This window comes from Notothenia rossii (genome assembly GCF_949606895.1).
Source record: "Notothenia rossii genome assembly, chromosome: 8".
Taxonomy (NCBI): domain Eukaryota; kingdom Metazoa; phylum Chordata; class Actinopteri; order Perciformes; family Nototheniidae; genus Notothenia; species Notothenia rossii.
Window position 1 is genome coordinate 4,819,460 of NC_136906.1, and position 20,618 is coordinate 4,840,077.

At 42.0% G+C, this 20,618-nt stretch overlaps 1 protein-coding gene across 1 annotated transcript; it reads left to right on the top strand.

Annotated features, from left to right (window-relative positions):
* Window positions 1-939: 939 nt before the first annotated feature.
* On the top strand, window positions 940-20,343 carry LOC307014997 (CCN family member 1). The gene is made up of 6 exons (XM_079643308.1): window positions 940-1,158; window positions 6,224-6,437; window positions 11,657-11,835; window positions 12,677-12,929; window positions 14,394-14,581; window positions 17,866-20,343. The coding sequence occupies exons 1-6, from the start codon at window positions 1,108-1,110 to the stop codon at window positions 18,169-18,171; spliced, it is 1,191 nt and encodes a 396-aa protein (XP_079499434.1). The 5' UTR covers window positions 940-1,107; the 3' UTR covers window positions 18,172-20,343.
* Window positions 20,344-20,618: the final 275 nt, after the last annotated feature.

The window sequence follows — 20,618 nt, forward strand, 5'->3', positions numbered from 1 at the left end:
GAGTATATTTAATTATTTTAGTTCTGTTTTATCTTCTATTTTGAGATGTTTATATTGTGTGATTGTTTATTTTCTACTCTTTTTTATTCCTAATTATGTACATACTTGTTTTACCTGTTGCTGCAACGAAAACATTTCCCAATTAGGGATTAATGAAGTATATAGAGATGGTTACACATGCAGAGCACACAGCACACAGTGACATTCGTTCTCTGCTTTTAACCCATCCTAGCACCAAGAGTCTAGTACTAGGAGTCGAGTAGTCCAGGAGTGTCCAGTGCCTTGCTCAAGGGCACCACGGCAGTGCAGGAGGTGAACTGGGACCTCTCCAAGTAGCAGTCCACACTCCATATTTAGGTCTGGTCGGTGATTTGAGCCGGCGACCTCACTGTCCAAGCCCCTACTGACTGAGTCACTCATGCCGGACATGTTTTATGTTATATTATTATCTTATCTTAGTTACACAACTGATGGTAGAATAACCATTCCTACATCACTGTCCAGCTTCCTCTTGTACTTGATCTGTTCAGCTCTTGTCTGAAAGTATTTTTATAAAGTGAGGGGAAGGAAATTCCTCTATGTTTTCCATGGCTGCCTCCAGTATTAATGCAGCACAGACTCACAGCTGAGTATATTTATTTAACTTTTCACAAAGCAGCAGCCGGACAGAGGTATGCGTGTGAAAAGAACTTTAAAGCATCAAAAATATTATTTTCGCTCGAACATAAATAAATAAACACCCAGAAGCCAGGTCCTCTTTGGAATGTAGTAATTCTGAATTTTTATGAATGACTGCATTCATGCTAGGCCACGCCCCCTCATCTCTCCGTGTTGGAACCTCCAAGCCTCGCCCACCATGCTGCCTCCTGATTGGTTGAAGGAGTTCTGGAGTGGGTGTGGCTTCCGTAAACAGCACAGCGCTGATATAAAAACAAAGCGTCAAACTTTCTGATCGATGAACATGTACGAGTGATGGGAGAGATTAAAGGACCAGCGTGCATTGCGGATTTTACTTTTTGGGACAAAAGCCTTTGTTTCTGAGCATGTGGAGGATTTATTTTTCTTTGATATAAGTTTTCTCCTCTTCTATGTGAGTCAGCTGACAGCATGGGAATACTGCTGTTATTTGCTGTCGTGCAGGTGGTGACAGTCGGACTGGTGAGTGCAGGATGTGTGTTTATTGACTCGGTTATGCTTCCTGTAAACACCGAATAATGAAGACTGTATTTATTGTAACTGCAGCTATTTTAATCTGCACTCGTTTGTTTACATTACCCATAAAGCCTTATCTTCCTTCTCCAAAATCAAAATAATGGTCGAACCAAATTGCAGCTGCACACACGTGAATAATAAATCTTCTATAGCCGTATTTTTCCTTCCATGACTCAGTGTTTTATCCTCATATACAATAACTGTGTGGGAATATTTGCATGTTTTCCATATGGGGTTAGAGGGACTACATGAGGTCCTTAAGTGGTGTGTCATTAGGTCCGTATGAAGGTTCCTTTTGGACATATACTGCAATATACATCCTGCATTGTCACTTGAGTGCTACATGTAGGCCTACTACAAATATTGGATTATTATTACAGATGCATCATGGTGTAGTTATGACTTTTACTGTTGTTGATGTTAGTCAAAGATGGGTAGTAGTTGATAACCTGATAAAGCGTAATTAATTTGTTGTTTTTTCAAAGTATATGTACATACGCTTTCTATCCCTCTCGTACACTTCCGCAATATTAGACTAAAGTCCGACTAACGGAGATAAAAATACCCTTGACTCCCACTCTTTGTGAACTCATTGCCCTTTATAAACGAGATGTGACTTTTGTACAGAGGATGTTTGAAGTTCCAGGCTATTGTCACTGGATTGTGTAATGTCATGGATTTAGACGTGTGTGTGTGTGTGTGTGTGTGTGTGTGTGTGTGTGTGTGTGTGTGTGTGTGTGTGTGTGTGTGTGTGTGTGTGTGTGTGTGTGTGTGTGTGTGTGTGTGTGTGTGTGTGTGTGTGTGTGTGTGTGTGTGTGTGTGTGTGTGTGTGTGTGTGTGTGTGTGTGTGTGTGTGTGTGTGTGTGTGTGTGTGTGTGTGTGTGTGTGTGTGTGTGTGTGTGTGTGTGTGTGTGTGTGTGTGTGTGTGTGTGTGTGTGTGTGTGTGTGTGTGTGTGTGTGTGTGTGTGTGTGTGTGTGTGTGTGTGTGTGTGTGTGTGTGTGTGTGTGTGTGTGTGTGTGTGTGTGTGTGTGTGTGTGTGTGTGTGTGTGTGTGTGTGTGTGTGTGTGTGTGTGTAAATTAAGTAAATGTATGCGTAATGGCCCATTTCAGGATTATAATTGCTGATGCATTAATGCTTTCATCACAGCAGGTAACGGTGGAGCTCATTTTATTAACTTAATATACAGTTGCTGGACATCTTAAGTTACCTATAATTATATGTCATTGTTTATGTATTTATATATTAGCTAACAATCTGAATCTGCAAAAAGCTGTATAAAGATTCAAGATTCAAAGGTTTTATCGTCACAAAGCTACCGTGTAGAAATGGCAATGGAATTCTTCTGTTCCAACAATGCAACATATATAATAAAATACAAAAATAAAAGTAGTGCAAAAAGTCTGTATACAATGAAAATACTCAGGTAAAATACCTCTTCTTTACTCCACATCCCACCGCTGTGTGTGAATGTGAGACACAAGGGATTGGCGGTAGGTGGTGGGGGGGGGGGGGGGTTTGGGTCAGAGAAAGTGCCTTTCATCCCGACTCGCTCCTGTAAATGCCAAGCGGAAGGCGACAGAGGGTTACAGATATCCCTGAGGGCCGGGACAGTGCTCAGCATTCAGCTAATGTTTAAGCCTCACACACTTTCAGGAATTTCAGGGATCTGTGTAACATAAGTCCGACTATTGTCCTGCTTTGGTCTCCTCCTAACATGGGAAATGTGTGTGAAGTCAGTTTGCAAATATGCAGGTAAACTAAAGTGCTCCATGGTTTGAGGAACTACATGGAAAAGGCACACAAAGTTGGTCTTAATGGGTAAAAATGTTATATATTATGAGTCTTTTTACATTATTCAATTCCAATTTCTCACCTACCCTGAGGAATTACATAGAAAGAGTCGGTTTGCCAATATTTAACCAGAGCTCACACACTGTGAAGTCACAAGGAGAACGTACATTAATTTGGTTTAAATCAGTAAAAATTGTATTATTATGACAACCAGGCCTTTCTTGTTCCAACCACATTGAGGAATGCACATCAAGTTGGTTTGAATTGGTAAAAGAGGTATTACACCATCAGTCTGATCTTGTTTTTACACTTTTCAACAAGTTACTACTGTCCCTATATCCTCAGGTTAACTAAAGTACACACTACGGGCCCTCACACACTTCAAAGGATTCCTTGGAGAATGATGAGGAAGTTAATTTGCCAATATTCCAGTTAACTGGTTCCTGTTATATTGCACTGTTGTTCTTCCTTATTTCTTTGATGTCTTAACAACATTGTATATTGGACTGTTGGAGGAGCCACCCCATGTTCATGGCCACGCTGTTTCTATCCTGCATATCACAATGAGCAAAATGTCCTGATTGACAAAATTCAGGTTAACTAAAGACCACACTTTGTCGTTGCATTACATTAGATTTTATTTCAATTACCGGACGTTTGTTCTATCCAAAGCGCTTAAACATGAATATACAGACTCCAAACAGCAAGCATCCTGCAGATACATTAGCTGTCAATGGGAACACCAATTTAAGTGCTACATATATAGAGAGAGATTTATTTTGTACTGGCCAAAGTGGAGTGGAAACAGGTGGGTTTTCTGTCTGTGAGCTAAGATGTGTAGACTTTCTAGTGTCCTACCGTACTACAAATCTCACATTTTTAAGGACTATCTGGGACCTTTGTACTTAATCGAACTATTGTTGGTTCCAGTGGAGCTCCTCCTTACATGGAAAATATACATGAAGTGTTATATTGAGGTTAAAGTGCACACTCGGTCTTTTCACAAACTTTTAGGACAAACTTGTGAAGGTATTCGTCAAAATACGGTCCTGCTGGTCGCTGAATAGCTTCTGATTTCGGGACCATTTACGTTTTTCATTCCCTTTATCTCCCTTTCAAATCTGTCTTCTATAATAAAACCACAGAAGGGCTGAGACAGAAATGTTTTAAACAAAAGAAAAACATTGTCCTGATTGGTTCCAGTGTGGCTGCTCCATGAACAATCAAATAAGTACTAAAAGTCACTTCGCCAATATTCAGGTTCACTAAAGTGCACACTACGTCCCCTCAGACATTTAGGAATCACAAGGTAAATGTATGTAAAGTTGATTTGCTAATAAGGAGGTTAAATAGAGTGCACACTATGTCCTTTCATACACTTTGAAGAATTGCTGGGATCTTTCTAGTGCAATTCAAACTAATGAACTGCAGTTATAAAGCGCTTTCCCAGTCTTTACAACCCATCAAAGCACTCTTACATGTAGTCAGCTTTCACCCATTCACATCCATTCATTCAGAGGCAGAGGCTACCATACAAGGTGCCACCTGCTCAGGAGACTCTGACACACCGTTGGCCATCGGGAGCAATTTGGGGTTAAGTATCTCGCCCAAGGACACATGAAAATGTTGACTTTAGGGGCTGTGATTGATCCCACAACCTTCTGATTGGTAGAGGACCACACTACCTCCAAAACACCCGATGAGAGTGCATCAAGTCCAATATTCAGGTTATTTATAGTCTTTTCATTTGTATTGTACAATGCCATGTCTTTTTATGCGGCTGCAAAGCAAAAATGTCCCAAATTGGGATCAATAAAGTACTTCTTATCTTATCTTATTAGGTTGTTTTCCGTTAACTGTCAAGTGGGAACTAAGTATTTTTTTTTTGTGCGTTTTTGGGTTAATCTTATTTTCCTACGATGCTGTTATGATTGGCTGTGAATAAGAACATATGACAACATTTATTTTGAAAAAGGGGCAGGTCAAATAAGATTATTATAACATTCTGAGTTGGGAACATTTGATAGAATATAGGAACATCGTTCTGGTGTACAACATCCTGCACATTAGCCCCTGCACCTCTTAACTCATTGGTAATTGAAAGCAATTCTAGAACCTTGAAGGCAGGAGAGACTGAAAAGAGTCAAGGGAAGCTTATAAAAGCTAACAGCATTTAATTACACAAAAGATGCGGTGGTGTACAAAATGAAATGTGTGAGTGGAGGCGCTCTCCTCATCCGACCGGTCAGTACAGGTCAGGGGGTAGAAGAGATCAATTCTTGGCTTGCTCTTCCTGTTGTCATCTGAGGTCTTCTCCTATTGGCCGGCGTCGTCGAGGGGCGGTTCCAATGCAATTCCTGCCTTTTTCTGTTGCTAAGTTACATCATTCTGGTGTCTGTGGTTATTTAAACATTCCCTGATAAACGTTATTCAGCGTCAATAAATGAGTGCTAATCCCAGTGTGCTCAGTGTACAACATCACGTGTCATTTCACCTTCAATTCATGGTTTGTAAAAACGTAGCATTTCGCCACATGCTAATGCTAACCGGAAATGAAGAATTTTCAGAATAAAAGTGTTAAGTTAATAGTGTGAACTTCCGCTTTTTCAGAATAAAACTGATTTAAATTAAATTGTGTATTTAATTCAAATTACGCCATATCAACATTGATTTTAATTTCTAACATTACTCACCGTAACAACACCACACTGACCATTAGTAGCTCCACACGCGGCGACCTATCAGTCCCATTCAGGAAGAGTACTTTTGGTCAGTTATCATTCTCCGTCACAGTGATACAAAACTGGAACTCTCTACCCACTCAAATCAAAGAAATACGTACATATACCACCTTTACAGCTCACTTAAAAACATGCCTCACTGAGAACTTGGATATAGCGTGTGTGTTACATGTTGTGATCATGGACTCCTGGTTTTCTTTGTGTGATTGTGATGTGCTATATGTGACATGTATGTAGTAACGTGTGTTGTTTGCATTTTATTGTTCTGTTTTACGCTTTCGCCTCTATCTACGTGTCTTTCATCCTTTCTTTATAACTAATGCTGTCGATGTGTTGTGATTTAAAAAAAGGTGTCTTTTATCATCTGGCCGGGGACAACAGCTGGAAATGAGCAATGTTGGCTAAAGCTGCCCCATTTACAGTTTTTAAGAAATACAAATGAAATGATCTTTATTAAAAGTGCACATTGTCCCCTAGGTGTCTGCTGGCTGCCCGGAGGTGTGTGTGTGTGCCGGCCCCCCCTCCTGCCCCCCGGGCGTCTCCTCTGTGCCGGACGGATGCGGCTGCTGTAAGGTCTGCGCCGCGCAGCTGAACCAGGACTGCCAGGAGGGAAGAAGACCCTGCGACCACCACAAGGGACTGGAGTGCAACTATGGCAACGATGTGGGCCGAACACACGGCATCTGCAGAGGTACGACCAGGGATTAAACCTCAACTATGTGCATTATCTCTCATTTAGCGAGAGATAAGCTGTTTCCAAAGTGCTGATTCTCTGTCTGTTACTTTAGATGAAAATAAGGAGCCCCTCGCCCCTCTGAGAGAGATTTTGTTACAAAGAACTCAATGGTGCTCTAGGAGGAGATTCCGGTGATAAGAAGGGGGGGGGGGGGGGGTGATTGGCTAATGGTTACACAAGACAAAACATCGTTATGACATCATAAAGTGGGCAAAATCTGATCAGCTCATTTTCTGACAGGTTTTTATAGAAATGGATCAGGACAAAAAGAGAGAGAATCTTTGTTCCTGAAACTTTCAGAGTCTCTTTCCACAGAGGGGACACATGTTGATGTAGAAGAGACATGAAGAAGAGGGGACACATGTTGATGTAGAAGAGACATGGAGAAGAGGGGACACATGTTGATGTAGAAGAGACATGGAGAAGAGGGGACACATGTTGATGTAGAAGAGACATGAAGAAGAGGGGACACATGTTGATGTAGAAGAGACATGAAGAAGAGGGGACACATGTTGATGTAGAAGAGACATGAAGAAGAGGGGACACATGTTGATGTAGAAGAGACATGAAGAAGAAGGGACACATGTTGATGTAGAAGAGACATGAAGAAGAGGGGACACATGTTGATGTAGAAGAGACATGAAGAAGAGGGGACACATGTTGATGTAGAGGAGACATGAAGAAGAGGGGACACATGTTGATGTAGAAGAGACATGGAGAAGAGGGGACACATGTTGATGAAGAAGAGACATGGAGAAGAGGGGACACATGTTGATGTAGAGGAGACATGGAGAAGAGGGGACACATGTTGATGTAGAAGAGACATGAAGAAGTGGATTCTGCATAATAGGTGACCTTTAAGTAGAAATATGAGTTACTTGTACTTCCTTTTACACGAACGCTAACCCTCCACTATATTTGTAGGCACATGTTACAGCATTAGTCACTATTTTCTTTGCAGATTTAGGTTATTAGTGCAAAATGTAAATCTACTAATACATACATAATAAAGATTGCACTCGCCGGCAGTACATAGAGTCATTCAAACTAGCTTTAACAGCTGCAACATATAACTGACGCACACATTAATGCATCAATTATTATAATACAATCCTTATCTATTCATGATTCTGAAATTGGTATACTTAATAACGAGTACTGTTTTCACTTTGACTTGAGTCTCATTTTGAATGTCTGACTTTTACTTGGAACTAAGTAAATTAACACTGCAGTATTGCAACTATTACTTAAAGGTGGGGTAGGTCATTTTGGAGAAACCAGCTGGAGTGCGCTAGAGTTTGAAAATACACAACCGGAAAAAATCTGCCACTTCCTCACAGAGCCCCTCCTCCAACACACACGAACGCGCACGTGACCAATGAGGGCACGAGATAAGTTTGTGCACAGATGGAAGGCTGAAAGGCAGGTAGGCCATCAGGTTACTTTAGCCGGGCCGGCTCAGATGATTGGTCGTGCTTTTTACAGCGCCACGGCTTCCACAGATGATATTATTTTATGGATTTTTTGTCAAAGCATTTAATATATTCATTGCTATCGGGATGTTAAGAGCATTCCATGGAATATAACACAAAGTGTACCTCGAGCCGGTTTCTCAAACTTACCTACCCCACCTTTAAGTAAAACATCGTCGTACTTCTTTCACGTCTGCGTCAGGGTCTGAAAAGTAAAGCTAAAAAGTTATTGCTTGAAACCTGCATTATTTCAAATAGCCAACTCCAAAATAAGTCAGATTGTATAGAAGTCTATGAAGAAATGACCCTACTTCTCACCTGATTTATGACACCAGTAATCACTCCTTCAAATACGTGTTCTGGGCTTATCACTAGTTTTCTACGTTTTTTACAATACAGTAAGTTATGTTGTAAATTATGTTCTCATTTAAAGTCAAATAAAGTCTCCCCCGGAAGATGTGTAAGCTTTCTGCTGTCCTGATTTCAATGGGGAGCTCATTCCACCATTTTGGAGCCAGGATAGCAAACCAACATGTTTTGGCTGACGGGAACTTGGGTCCCCCTCGCAGTGCGGGTGCAGCGAGCTGATTGGCTGATGCAGAGCGGAGAGCACGTGCTGGGGTGTACGGTTTAACCATGTCCTGGATGTAGGAAGGGCCAGATCCATTCACAGCATGGTACGTTAGTAAGCATTTTTCTAATGAGTTTATGGTCTCAATCCCTAGTTCCAAGTCTCCTTCGATACAGAATGATGTATATTTTGTACATGATGGACCCATTTAGAGAAAAACCCTTTCAGTCTTTTTTGGTTCATGAAAGTTGATTTTAAATGTTATTTGCCTAAAAAAGTCTTCAGCGTTCGGTCGTAGTCAGATCCACTTCCTGAGTTGCTCCAAAAAACAAAATGGCAGTAGTCTCTCCTTCAAATTAGTTTATGGCCTTATCACTAGATTTCTAGTTTTTTTTACTGTACAGTAAATTATGTTCTCATTTGAAGTAAAATAGACGACAAAGCAGGGTATGCTTTAGGTATTGTATAGAAGTCTATGAGAATACGACCCTCTCACCTGATGTGTTACTTGGTAAACATTTTTCTAATGAGTTTATGGTCTCAATCCCTACTTTCAAGTCTCCTTCGATACAGAATGATGTATATTTTGTACATGATGGACCCAGTTAGAGAAAATGAGTTCATGAAAGTTGATTGTAAAATGTTGGTTGCCTAAAAAAACCTCTTCAGCATTCGGTCGTAGTCAGCTCCACTTCCTGAGTCACTTCTTGCTCCTAAAAACAAAATGGCAACGTCGAAAAATCAAGATGTCGACGGCTAAAATCCCCAAACTCTCGGCTTCAAAACGGTAGTCCACAAAACCAATGGGTTAAGTGAAGGTCACTACGGCCACTTCTCCTTATATGCAGTCTATAAGTAGGTGGTAGGAAGGATACAAGAGGAAGAGGAAGGGGAGGAGGGTCCGATTCGGGGGGAGTTTTTTGGGTTTAGAGTCGGGCATTGAGTTTGGGGTTTAGCTCGGGGTTGAGTGAGGGGATGTGTGACTTCAGGGCGGGGGGGAAATCTGGCTGGAGTTTCTCTTTGATACGAGTTTCGGGTTTGAAGCCGGTGCCACGTTTTCAAAAACCAGAGCGCCTTCATGAGCTGCCACTGAAACCCAGCCAACTGCACAGGATTCATATAAGTAGTTCAGTGTGTACACACACACACACACACACACACACACACACACACACACACACACACACACACACACACACACACACACACACACACACACACACACACACACACACACACACACACACACACACACACACACAGTGGTATTTTTATATGTGTGTTTATTTGGGGGTGTTTCTAAATAAAGGGGGGGGGGGCATGCGGGGTGTCCCACTCGGGGAGCGACATTGTAAACAAGTCTAAATTCCTTTCTGATCTAAGAATAGAGCTCGCTTCATAAAAGTGGAGATAGTGTGTCTCGCCGTCTCTCCTCTGATCTCTGTGCATATTAAAGATGCGTTTACATATCAGCCACTTCCTGTTTGTTCTTTTATTTCCTGTCACAGCTTTTCACAGAGTTTTCTTTTTGGATTTAGAATATTTGATATCCGAACACTTCCGTTTTTGAAGTACGGTTTGGATACTTTTCAGCCCATACTGATAATTACCTGCTTCTTATGATTATTTTAAAGTTCATAAGCTGTAGTTTTGCTCACTTGACGCTAACAAATGCTAACAAACAATGAGCAAATATGCATTATGTAATGTTCCATAGCTATATTATTACCACAATAGACAAACAAAAATGTCTGACTTCTCAAATATCGATGTTTTTTTTAGTAACGTGCCTCAAAAAATGCAGAAGCTTCTGGAACTTGCAACTGCGTTTTCGTCTGTGAAAAATGTCACAAACAAGAACCAGACCTTTGACTTCTTCTTTGTCGTTATAGGATAGCAAAACTATTTTAACTTGCCCAGCGCCACCTACTGTATAAATATTGCATTTGTTAAGTTAATGAAGGCAATTTTAATAATCTTATCGGATAGATTTGAACATAATAATATACATTGCCCATTCTCTTTTGGCCATAATATATATAAATATTTGACCTGCTGTGATGCAAGTCAAATTTCAGACTTGATCTGACCATTAAAGTATTATCGTATCGTAAGTGCATCCCTAGTTTGTTTTTGTCCTTTTAAAGGTCACCTATTATACAAAATCCACTTCTTCATGTCTCTTCTACATCAACATGTGTCCCCTCTTCTTCATGTCTCTTCTTCATCAACATGTGTCCCCTCTTCTTCATGTCTCTTCTACATCAACATGTGTCCCCTCTTCTCCATGTCTCTTCTACATCACCATGTGTCCCCTCTTCTTCATGTCTCTTCTACATCAACATGTGTCCCCTCTTCTTCATGTCTCTTCTACATCAACATGTGTCCCCTCTTCTTCATGTCTCTTCTACATCAACATGTGTCCCCTCTTCTCCATGTCTCCTCTACATCAACATGTGTCCCCTCTTCTTCATGTCTCTTCTAAATCAACATGTGTCCCCTCTTCTTCATGTCTCTTCTACATCAACATGTGTCCCCTCTTCTCCATGTCTCTTCTACATCAACATGTGTCCCCTCTTCTTCATTTCTCTTCTACATCAACATGTGTCCCCTCTTCTTCATGTCTCTTCTACATCAACATGTGTCCCCTCTGTGGAAAGAGACTCTGAAAGTTTCAGGAACAAAGATTCTCTCTCTTTTTGATCCATTTCTATAAAAACCTGTCTGAAAATGAGCTGATCAGATTTTGCCCACTTTATGATGTCATAACGATGTTTTGTCTTGAGTAACCATTAGCCAATCAGCAACCAAGGAACCCCCCCCCCCCTTATCACCTGAATCTCCTCCTAGAGCACCATTGAGTTCTTTGTAACCAAATATCTCTCAGAGGGGCGTGGGGAGGGGCTCCTTATTTTCATCTAAAGTAACAGACAGATAATCAGCACTTTGGAAACAGGGCTGAAACAGAGGGGATTATGGGTAATGCTGCAAAGATCTGTTTGGTGTTTCAGCCAATCAGATACAGGTTCTGGATATATCTGAGAGCTGTGATATATTGATAAAAAACAGTATAATAGGGGACCTTTTAAAGTATCTTCCACTAACACTTGTGTCCTCTTCTTTGTCCCCAGCAAAGGCAGAGGGCCGCTCATGCGAATACAACGGGAGGATTTATCAAAACGGAGAGAATTTCAGTGCCGGGTGCAAACATCAGTGCACGTGCATCGACGGGGCGGTGGGCTGCGTGCCGCTCTGTCAGAGCAACGTGCCGCTGGCCTCCACTTCCTGTCCGGCTCCACAGCTCGTCAAGGTGCCCAAAAACATCACTCAAAACACACATCTGTTCAACCTCTGAACATCCACACTGATGATGACCTGCTTCTTATGACAAATACCATTCATATCATTTCAAGTTGTATTATTTTAAGGATCATAAGCTATAGTTTTATCACTTGATGCTATCAAAGGCTAACAAACAGTGAGCAAATATGCATTATTAATTATTCCAATAGCTGTATTACAGTACCACAATAAACAAACAAAAAGTTCTGACGACCACGAGTTCTTTTTAGTAATGATAAAATAACTATGAAATAAGAAATGAATTAAAATGAACATATATACATAATGGGTCATATATACATATTTGATATATTAACATGTGTGGAAACAGTGTGTATTCTTTTGTGTTATTCTCTGTCAAAGCGTTTTTAAGTTTTTAGAAAAGCACTACAAGTGTCATGTATTATTATTATTATTCATTTTTATTCCTTTGTAAATACTGCTATATTTTACTATATTTTTCATTATTTCTAATATTTTTTAATGTTGATTTGATTTGATTTGATTTATTCCGATTGTGTAAAATAATTAAAAAAATTAACGTGATAATTATTATAGAATAAAAAGATTAAGCAGTGTCAAATTGATATACAAAAACATACAAATAAACAAATACTTAATTACACATCTGAAAAGGGGTGGGAAGAAGTTTACACTTATTTAATCCCAACCCCTTCTCCGCAAAACAAAATTATTAACATATATATATATATTTTTATATGTTATGTATGCACCACGACATCAAGTCAAATACCTCGTACGTGTCACCCTACCTGGTGATAAACCTGAATCTGATTCTGATCATTAAGGTGCCCGGACAGTGCTGCCTCAAAATCGACTGCCACAAAGGATCCTCCATCCAACCTCCAGTGTACCCGCCTTACCCCTTCATCCCATACCCGGCGTACCCCTTCCCAAAGCCTTACCCCAAACCTTTCTGGAAGCTGTACCCCTACAAACCCAAGAAGGAGAAGGACACGCTGGGCAACGAGCTGATGGACGTGGGGCGCAAGTGGGACAATAACAACAACAACAAGCTCCGTGGAAACAAGCACCTGGCGGGTGAGCCTCAGAGCGCCGTCTGTTTCCCCCGCAGTAAAGCATCATGTTGACGTGTTGGATGTTTTGACGCACAAACGGCCTCACTGTGTGTGTGTGTGTGTGTGTGTGTGTGTGTGTGTGTGTGTGTGTGTGTGTGTGTGTGTGTGTGTGTGTGTGTGTGTGTGTGTGTGTGTGTGTGTGTGTGTGTGTGTGTGTGTGTGTGTGTGTGTGTGTGTGTGTGTGTGTGTGTGTGTGTGTGTGTGTGTGTGTGTGTGTGTGTGTGTGTGTGTGTGTGTGTGTGTGTGTGTGTGTGTGTGTGTGTGTGTGTGTGTGTGTGTGTGTGTGTGTGTGTGTGTGTGTGTGTGTGTGTCTTGTTTTCCACTGGCTCCTTGCACACCAGAGGTTCTCTCTCTCTCTCACAGCACAGGCCTCTGTCACCCAGCCTTCCCTCTCTGTAATCACCCTCTCTGTGCGTCAGTGTTTGCTGAATGAAGGTAGTGTGCTTTGCGTCTCTGGACCTCTGCGTTCCCCTCTCTCTCCCAGCGGCCCTTTCCCCCCTAGCTTTGCTTCTGCTGACCCTGCTCCTCGTTCTCGTCACATTTTGCATCGTCTATTGTCCTCCAACACGACATTTTCATAAGCCTAGTGTCCGCGATCTAGTTCAGCGTCCGAGAGTTACAGACCCTCCTGGGATGGTGTTGGTTGTAACACCGTCGTAGTTCACGTAGCAATTTGTTCTACTTGCCAGCAGTGTGAACCAGGAGAAGTTGAGTACCTCCATTTTTTGGTGTGGTTTTGGAGGTTATTGAGGATGAACAATTGTAGGTTTGTGTCCCCTAAAACCTTAAAATCGAGACAATTTTCAACAAAATCAGCTCACCAGGAGTACAACTATGGCCACTTTTTGGTTAAAATAGCCATTATTGATGCTGAAAATGTCCAAATTAGATATAGCATATGCAATAACCTCCAAAATCACTCCCAAATTATTCAAATCAAGCAAGACATTTGTTAGCTTTTGGCTGTATATGCTAATTTATGTAATGTATGCTAGTTGTACAAATTACCCAACATCTGAAAGTTAGCATCCGGCAGTTTCTATGTGCTTGGGGAACTTTTGGGGATCTCCACATTTCAGGGTTCAAACTGCTGCTAACTAAACTAATGATTGATGGGGTTACTAAAAGCTCAAAATCAGCCCATAGAGACAAAAAATATGACCACTTTCTGGTTAAAACTGTTAATATTGATCCTGAAAATGTCCGAATTTGATAGCATCCTCAATAACCTCCTAAATCACTCCTAAATTGCTATTGTCTGCATATGCTAATTCATGCTAATTCATGTGTACTATACATTTCCTTACATAAAACGTTGGTGAACTCAACATTTCAGGGTTCACAAACAGACTATCAAAGGGGTACACGAAACAAAAAAGTGTTGGGAACCACTGCTTTAACACGTCCTCTGTTTCCTCTCTCCTAGCCTGGAGGCAGGTGGGAGATCAGTGTGCGGTTCAGACTACTTCCTGGTCCCAGTGTTCCCGGAGCTGCGGGATGGGCGTCTCCTCTCGTGTTACCAACGACAACGCCAGGTGTAAACTGATCAAGGAGACGCGGCTGTGCAACGTTCGGCCCTGCAGCTCCATGTCCGTCCCCGTCAGGATGAGGAATGTGAGTGATGCTTTTAAGATTCTCAGACAGGCATCTCTTCGTTTTAATGAACCCCAGAGAGTGGTTTCAGAGAAAGGATTGCTCTCAGTTTGGTTTTTAATATCACGGTATGTTGCTGGAGTCCTTTCTGGTGCATTTTGGTCTATTAGTGGTTCTGTTGCTGTGTGGGAAACCCCAGCCGGGTGACGATGGAGTCGATTTAGGACACGTTTCCTCTGACAAGCTTCACGCCCAGATGGTTGTTTCCCAGTCTGAACTAGAAGGGCATTCGGAGAGCGCAGACCAACGCAAATGCTGTTTCCAGAAATTAAAAATAATGCATGAACCCGCCGTGTGATTTGATCTGATCCTAAATGTAAGGGGTTCTTCTTTGGCCCATTCTAAACCAGTCGAGTTCCATAAATCCTGCTGACAAACAAACCAATAAACCAAAACATGACGTCCTTGCTGGAGGTAATAACCGTGGTTCAAAGCTTAACCGTAAATTCAAAATATTGGGAAATGCTCTGAATCTCTTCCTGGCAGATAGTATGGTTGATACCGCACAGAATACAAAAACAAAAAACAACGTAATACTTGAAATGGTTTGGCTTTTTTAAAGTGAATGTACTGTTCTGAGTTCGTGTTCCCAAGGATAACACAAAGATAATGTGAAGGTATATGAAATAAAGGATCCAAGAGGAGGTTTATGGGAAACCAAAGCCAGCCCTAACCATAAGAGGAAAGTCATAAGTCCATTGCAGCATCTTACCTTTCCCAAATTGGGATCAATAAAGTAAATGTTATCTTATCTTATCATGAACTTTGTCGGCAATAGAAAAACAAACTGGGAGACGGTTACATAAAAGAGAAGCTTGATGGCTATAGGTGTTGTCTCCCATTGTACTTTCGGACACTTTAAGAACAACTAGAACCACAGTTTTGGGCTAAAATCCCATAACTTTTCAGACACAAAACAACCCCCCCCCCCCCTCATTTGTTTGCTGGTGTTTGGAGAGCTCCCACGCTGAACCGTCAGTCAGCCGCACTCAGCGTCTCTTTGCTTTGTGATTTAAAGAGCTCTCCATTCGCCCACTCTGTTTTCCTCTCATCACTCAACTCCCTCTGAAACGCTCTGCCTCTCGCTGTGAAACACTCAGGAGGTGGACGGGTTGTTTTGCACCTGTTCTCTCCCCGTGTTTTCAGAGCGGCTGTGGGCGTTAATGTGCATTGTGTCGATCCTGAACCATCGCTGGCATGTTCCTCTCCGCCACTCATCGGTTGTTCTGACCTTTAATTTGTTTTTCTCTGTCTCGGTACTTAACGGCATCGAGTTTGTTTTTCCATGGCGCGGGGATCGAGTAATGAGTTGTTTCGTCTTGCTCTGCGGTATGTAGGGCTTGGTAACGTTACACAATAGAAGTACTCAGTGCTTTTAACTAAGTAAAAGTGCCAATACTTAACAGTAGAAATACTCTGTTACAAGTATATTAAAAAAGGGCGGTGGTGGCGAAGTCCATCGGGACTTGGCTTGGCAACTGGAAGGTCACCAGTTCAAGTCCCGGAAAGACAAATCTTCTTCTTCAAAAGTACTGTGTTCCAAATCAAGTAAAAGTACACAAGTATTGGCATCAAAATATGACTTGACTCACCGAAAGTAAAAGTTCTCGCTATGCGGTATGACTCATTTCAGCAAGTTGGTTAATGTTTCCCAACGCTGCACATGTTGTCAAGTTGGACTTTTCTTTATTTGCAGGAAAATAAGAACGGTTGTGCCGTTTTGCACTACCGGTATTGCCATTTTTCAACCTGTTCTACAGTGTGAAGCATCTCAACTGTGCCAACATAAAAAGCTTAGTGATATGATAGCTCTAGAGATAGCAATATTGTTGCTAAATCCTCACAAGACTAAAGTATCTAAACAACAAAGGGTTTCCGGGAAAATTCCTGTTAGAATCCTGTTAGCTGTAGACTCTTAAAGGTCACCTATTGTGCAAAATCCACTTCTTCATGTCTCTTCTACATCAACATGTGTCCCCTCTTCTCCATGTCTCTTCTACATCAACATGTGTCCCCTCTTCTTCATGTCTCTTCTACATCAACATGTGTCCCCTCTTCTTCATGTGTCTTCTACATCAACATGTGTCCCCTCTTCTTCATGTCTCTTCTACATCAACATGTGTCCCCTCTTCTTCATGTCTCTTCTACATCAACATGTGTCCCCTCTGTGGAAAGAGACTCTGAAAGTTTCAGGAAAAAAGATTCTCTCTCTCTTTGTCCCCCTCACTTTATCACCTGAATCTCCTCCTAGAGCACCATTAGGCGCTTTCACACTGGAGTACTTTTCCCACTTTAGTTCCGAAAATGTGCGTTCACACCAAAAAAATCCGGAACTATAACTCAGTTCATGAGAACCTTTTTACCCCCTTTTCAGTCCCTGCTAGAGAGCAGGTACTTTCATGGGAGAAAAAGGTTCCCATTTCTGATTGGCTGGGCGGAATGCAAACCACGCCCCATAAAACTCCCAAAACGTTTTGTGAAGCCGCCATTTTATTATCCTCGCATTAGCATTATTAGCATTAGCATTATTAGCATTAGCATTATTAGCATTAGCCCAGCTCACAAACGCAGAGAGACTAACTTATAGCAACACAAAATAAAACATGGGAGCCGTGGAGATGAGGAGGTGTCGGCGTTCTGGCGATTTACTCGGAAGGCTTCAGTAGAAGCTCCTGGGAGTCCCGGCAGCTTCTACTGAAGCCTTCCCCAACTCCGGGGACTTCCGGCCGGGGACTCCGGGTGGCAGTATACGCCGTGAAGTTGTTTGCGGTCTGCCAGTAAACCCAAAGCAGAAGAAGAAGAAGAAGAAGAAGAAGAAGAAGTGACGTCAGCAGCTTCATTTGACTAATCCTTCCTCAGGAAACTTATTCCGGTGTGAACGCAATCTGTTCTTCGTTCATCAGAACTAAACAGTTCTGATGAACTAAGTACGGCAAAGTACTTGGTGTGAAAGCGCCTATTGTGTTCTTTTTAACCAAATCTCTCTGAGGCGCGTGGGGAGGGGCTCCTTATTTTCATCTAAAGTAACAGACAGAGAATCAGCACTTTCAAAACAGGGCTGAAACAGAGGGGATTATGGGTAATGCTGCAATGATCTGTTTGGTATTTCGAGCGAAACACTTCAGAGACATGTTCTGTATAAATCTGAGAACTGTGATGTATTGATGAAAAACTGTATAATAGGGGACCTGCTTTGACTTTAGACTCCTTCACTGGAATTCACTCGTGTCTGTTTCCCTCCACAGAAAGGAAGGAAGTGCTCTCGTACGCACAAGGCTCCTGAACCCCACCGCCTTTCCTACGCCGGCTGCAGGAGCTCTCGTCTGTACCGACCGAACTACTGCGGCGTGTGCAGGGACGGCCGCTGCTGCTCGCCTCGTCGCACACGCACCGCCAGCGTGAGTTTCGCCTGTCCCGACGGAGAGAGATTCAACCGCTCCGTGATGTTCATCCAGTCCTGCAAGTGCAGCGACGAGTGCAACCATCTGAACGAGGCCGCCATGCCGCCTCAACGATGGCTCTACGGAGACACACACAAGTTCATCGACTAGACATTCCCCCACAGCAAACAGACAATAACCTCCCATAGTGATCCCCAATATAGAATAGCATGTCCTTAGTGTGTCTATGACAGGGGTGTCCAAACATATTTCACCGAGGGCCACATACAGAAAGATATTCGAAGGGCTGGGCCACTCACTACAGGTCAGGTTGGCCTCATAAGTGAAGTTATAAGTTAGCGAAATCAATCAAATGTAAGTCAATTATGCTGCAGCTCTCCATAGGGTGTAATTTATTGTGTTGGCAGCTCATTCCTTAAAACAGAAGCCTTAGATTGCTTACCATGAGAGGAAATAGGAAAGGTCTATTTCAAGGTTGTTATGTAAATAAGTTATTGGGCTTTTTTCTTATCAACTTAGATTTCTTAGAACATATTTTCAACTTGAATTGACTGAAAGTGGGCTTATTAACACATGAACACTACAGTGTAATATATATTTAAGAAGTACAATACAAGACAAGCACAAGTTTCATTTGTGGGCCGCATTCCAATATACTTTTTGAATTTGCTGATTAGTTTGGACACCCCTGATCTATGAGTAGACGCGAGCGAGGTGAACGAGAAACTGGGGAGGAATGGGGTGATTTGGAGCAGATGCTTTAGTGTAGATAAACTTTGTTCCTACAGACTGTGACTAAGACCTTTATGGACGATACCAAACGTCCTCTGAGACTTTTGATGAGGACGATGGAGCGAGACACACAAACAGAACTGTTGATGTTTCTTTCGGTGGATCCACGTCACAGTTTCGTAAGTCCGACGAGCCGATAGAAAGCTGGCGGACCTCGCATTGGAGCTAATGAATGCGCTCCAATAACTGGATAAACCAAAAGAAGACAAAGAAACCGGTTCGGCAGAAGATGGACGAGCATTTCAGATGTTCTTGAAGGAGGTCTTTTCACGGTATTTATTCACTGGTATTTATTGAGACAGACGTGATGACACGGTTGGGTCGCTATGTTTGGACGGACAAAACAGCTGAGAGCTGTCGGCCTAAACCGATCTGGGGCTCGACCCCTGGGTCAGAAAGCCAAATCTAATGATGGATGATGAAGGAGAGGAGGAGGTATGTACTAGAAAAAGCCCGAGTTGAACCTGATGGGTTGAAGCATTAGCGGGGGAACAAGTCAAAGGTTGTTTACACAGCTGGACGTCCTCCTGCCTTCGAATCTACAAGAGACATTTAGCAAGAACAAGAAGAACAAGCATAGGATTCTGGCGCCGAGACGTCGTCCCGCCTAACTCTGAGCAAATTACAATCCTGACTCAGCGAGAGTGGATTCTTTGGTTTGCTATAAAAATAAAATTTGAAAAACGGCGTCTGCTGAGGTAAACATGTAATTTGTGACTCGCGGGTTGGAACCGCGGTCTGGCCTGTAATCGAGCGGCATGTGAGCTCATGACACAATAACTCACGCTTCATCCATGTGTAAGAGTCTGTTTCTGAGAGAGGAACCTCACGGCCTTCGGAGAGGACATTAGGAAAGGATCCCATAAGACATTTCGATGGGAAGAAAATCCTTCGTCCACTTTACGACAGTTTTTGATTTCTATCTACGGAGGAACTGACTTTTATCTTGACTGAATCATCACCATTTTCAGTATTTCAAAGATGTGTTTTCCCTCGGCTTAGATATTCCTTCTGGATAATATTTGCATTTTCTACCGTCTCTTCTTGGCTTCCGTAGGCTTTCTTAGTTCAGAGACTTTTCCACGAAGCCTGAAACAACTTTTGCAGGTGATAAAAAAATAAGGTGTTTAATTGTTGGCCATTGATATTTGCCTCTGTAGATGCTGTGGTGTTGGTACTGTATGTGTAGTTTTGTTTAAAGAACACTATAGAGCAGCTATGTACAGATGCATTGTTACCTTTGTAGATCTATCTGCTGTATAAGAACCGATCCTTTACCCAGTTATACTGAAGTAGTCCATGTAGAGTTTAGCACTGAACAGAGCAGGGTTCAGGTCCTTTAGTGCCAATTTGAAAGCATGAGGATTGTATGTCTACTAGTGTACAAACACCATCTGCAGTAATCAAGTCATGCTTTTTAGGATTACATATTTACAGACTTGCTGGAAACGGGTTGCCTACCAAATAATGGGATGTTAAGAGTTTGGAGTTCATTTTGCATTTTCAATAAAGACATTTTCACTCCTACAATTGGTCTTCAACATTTCCATTGTGTTATATTTTTCATTTAATGTAGATAAAATGACCTAATGTTGAGTTTTCAATGCCGTCTCAACAGTTCATAGATTGGTGTACTTTAAAGGGCCCATGTCATGCTTCTCTGGTTATTACCCGGCCCCTTGTGTGTTATGAAGGTTTCTCTGCATGTAAACGGTCTGCAGAGTCACAAACCCTCAAAGTACAGCCTGTAGGGAGTAAAACTAACACAGAGAAGACCTGTCTATGCTGCCCCAGAACGCCTCGTT

Excerpts from the sequence above, each read along its gene's own strand:
- LOC307014997 (XM_079643308.1), top strand. The coding sequence starts at position 1,108 with ATGGGAATACTGCTGTTATTTGCTGTCGTGCAGGTGGTGACAGTCGGA. Across the intron at positions 11,836-12,676 it reads CGGCTCCACAGCTCGTCAAG|GTGCCCGGACAGTGCTGCCT; the intron begins GTGCCCAAAAAC and ends CTGATCATTAAG. Across the intron at positions 14,582-17,865 it reads TCCCCGTCAGGATGAGGAAT|AAAGGAAGGAAGTGCTCTCG; the intron begins GTGAGTGATGCT and ends TTCCCTCCACAG.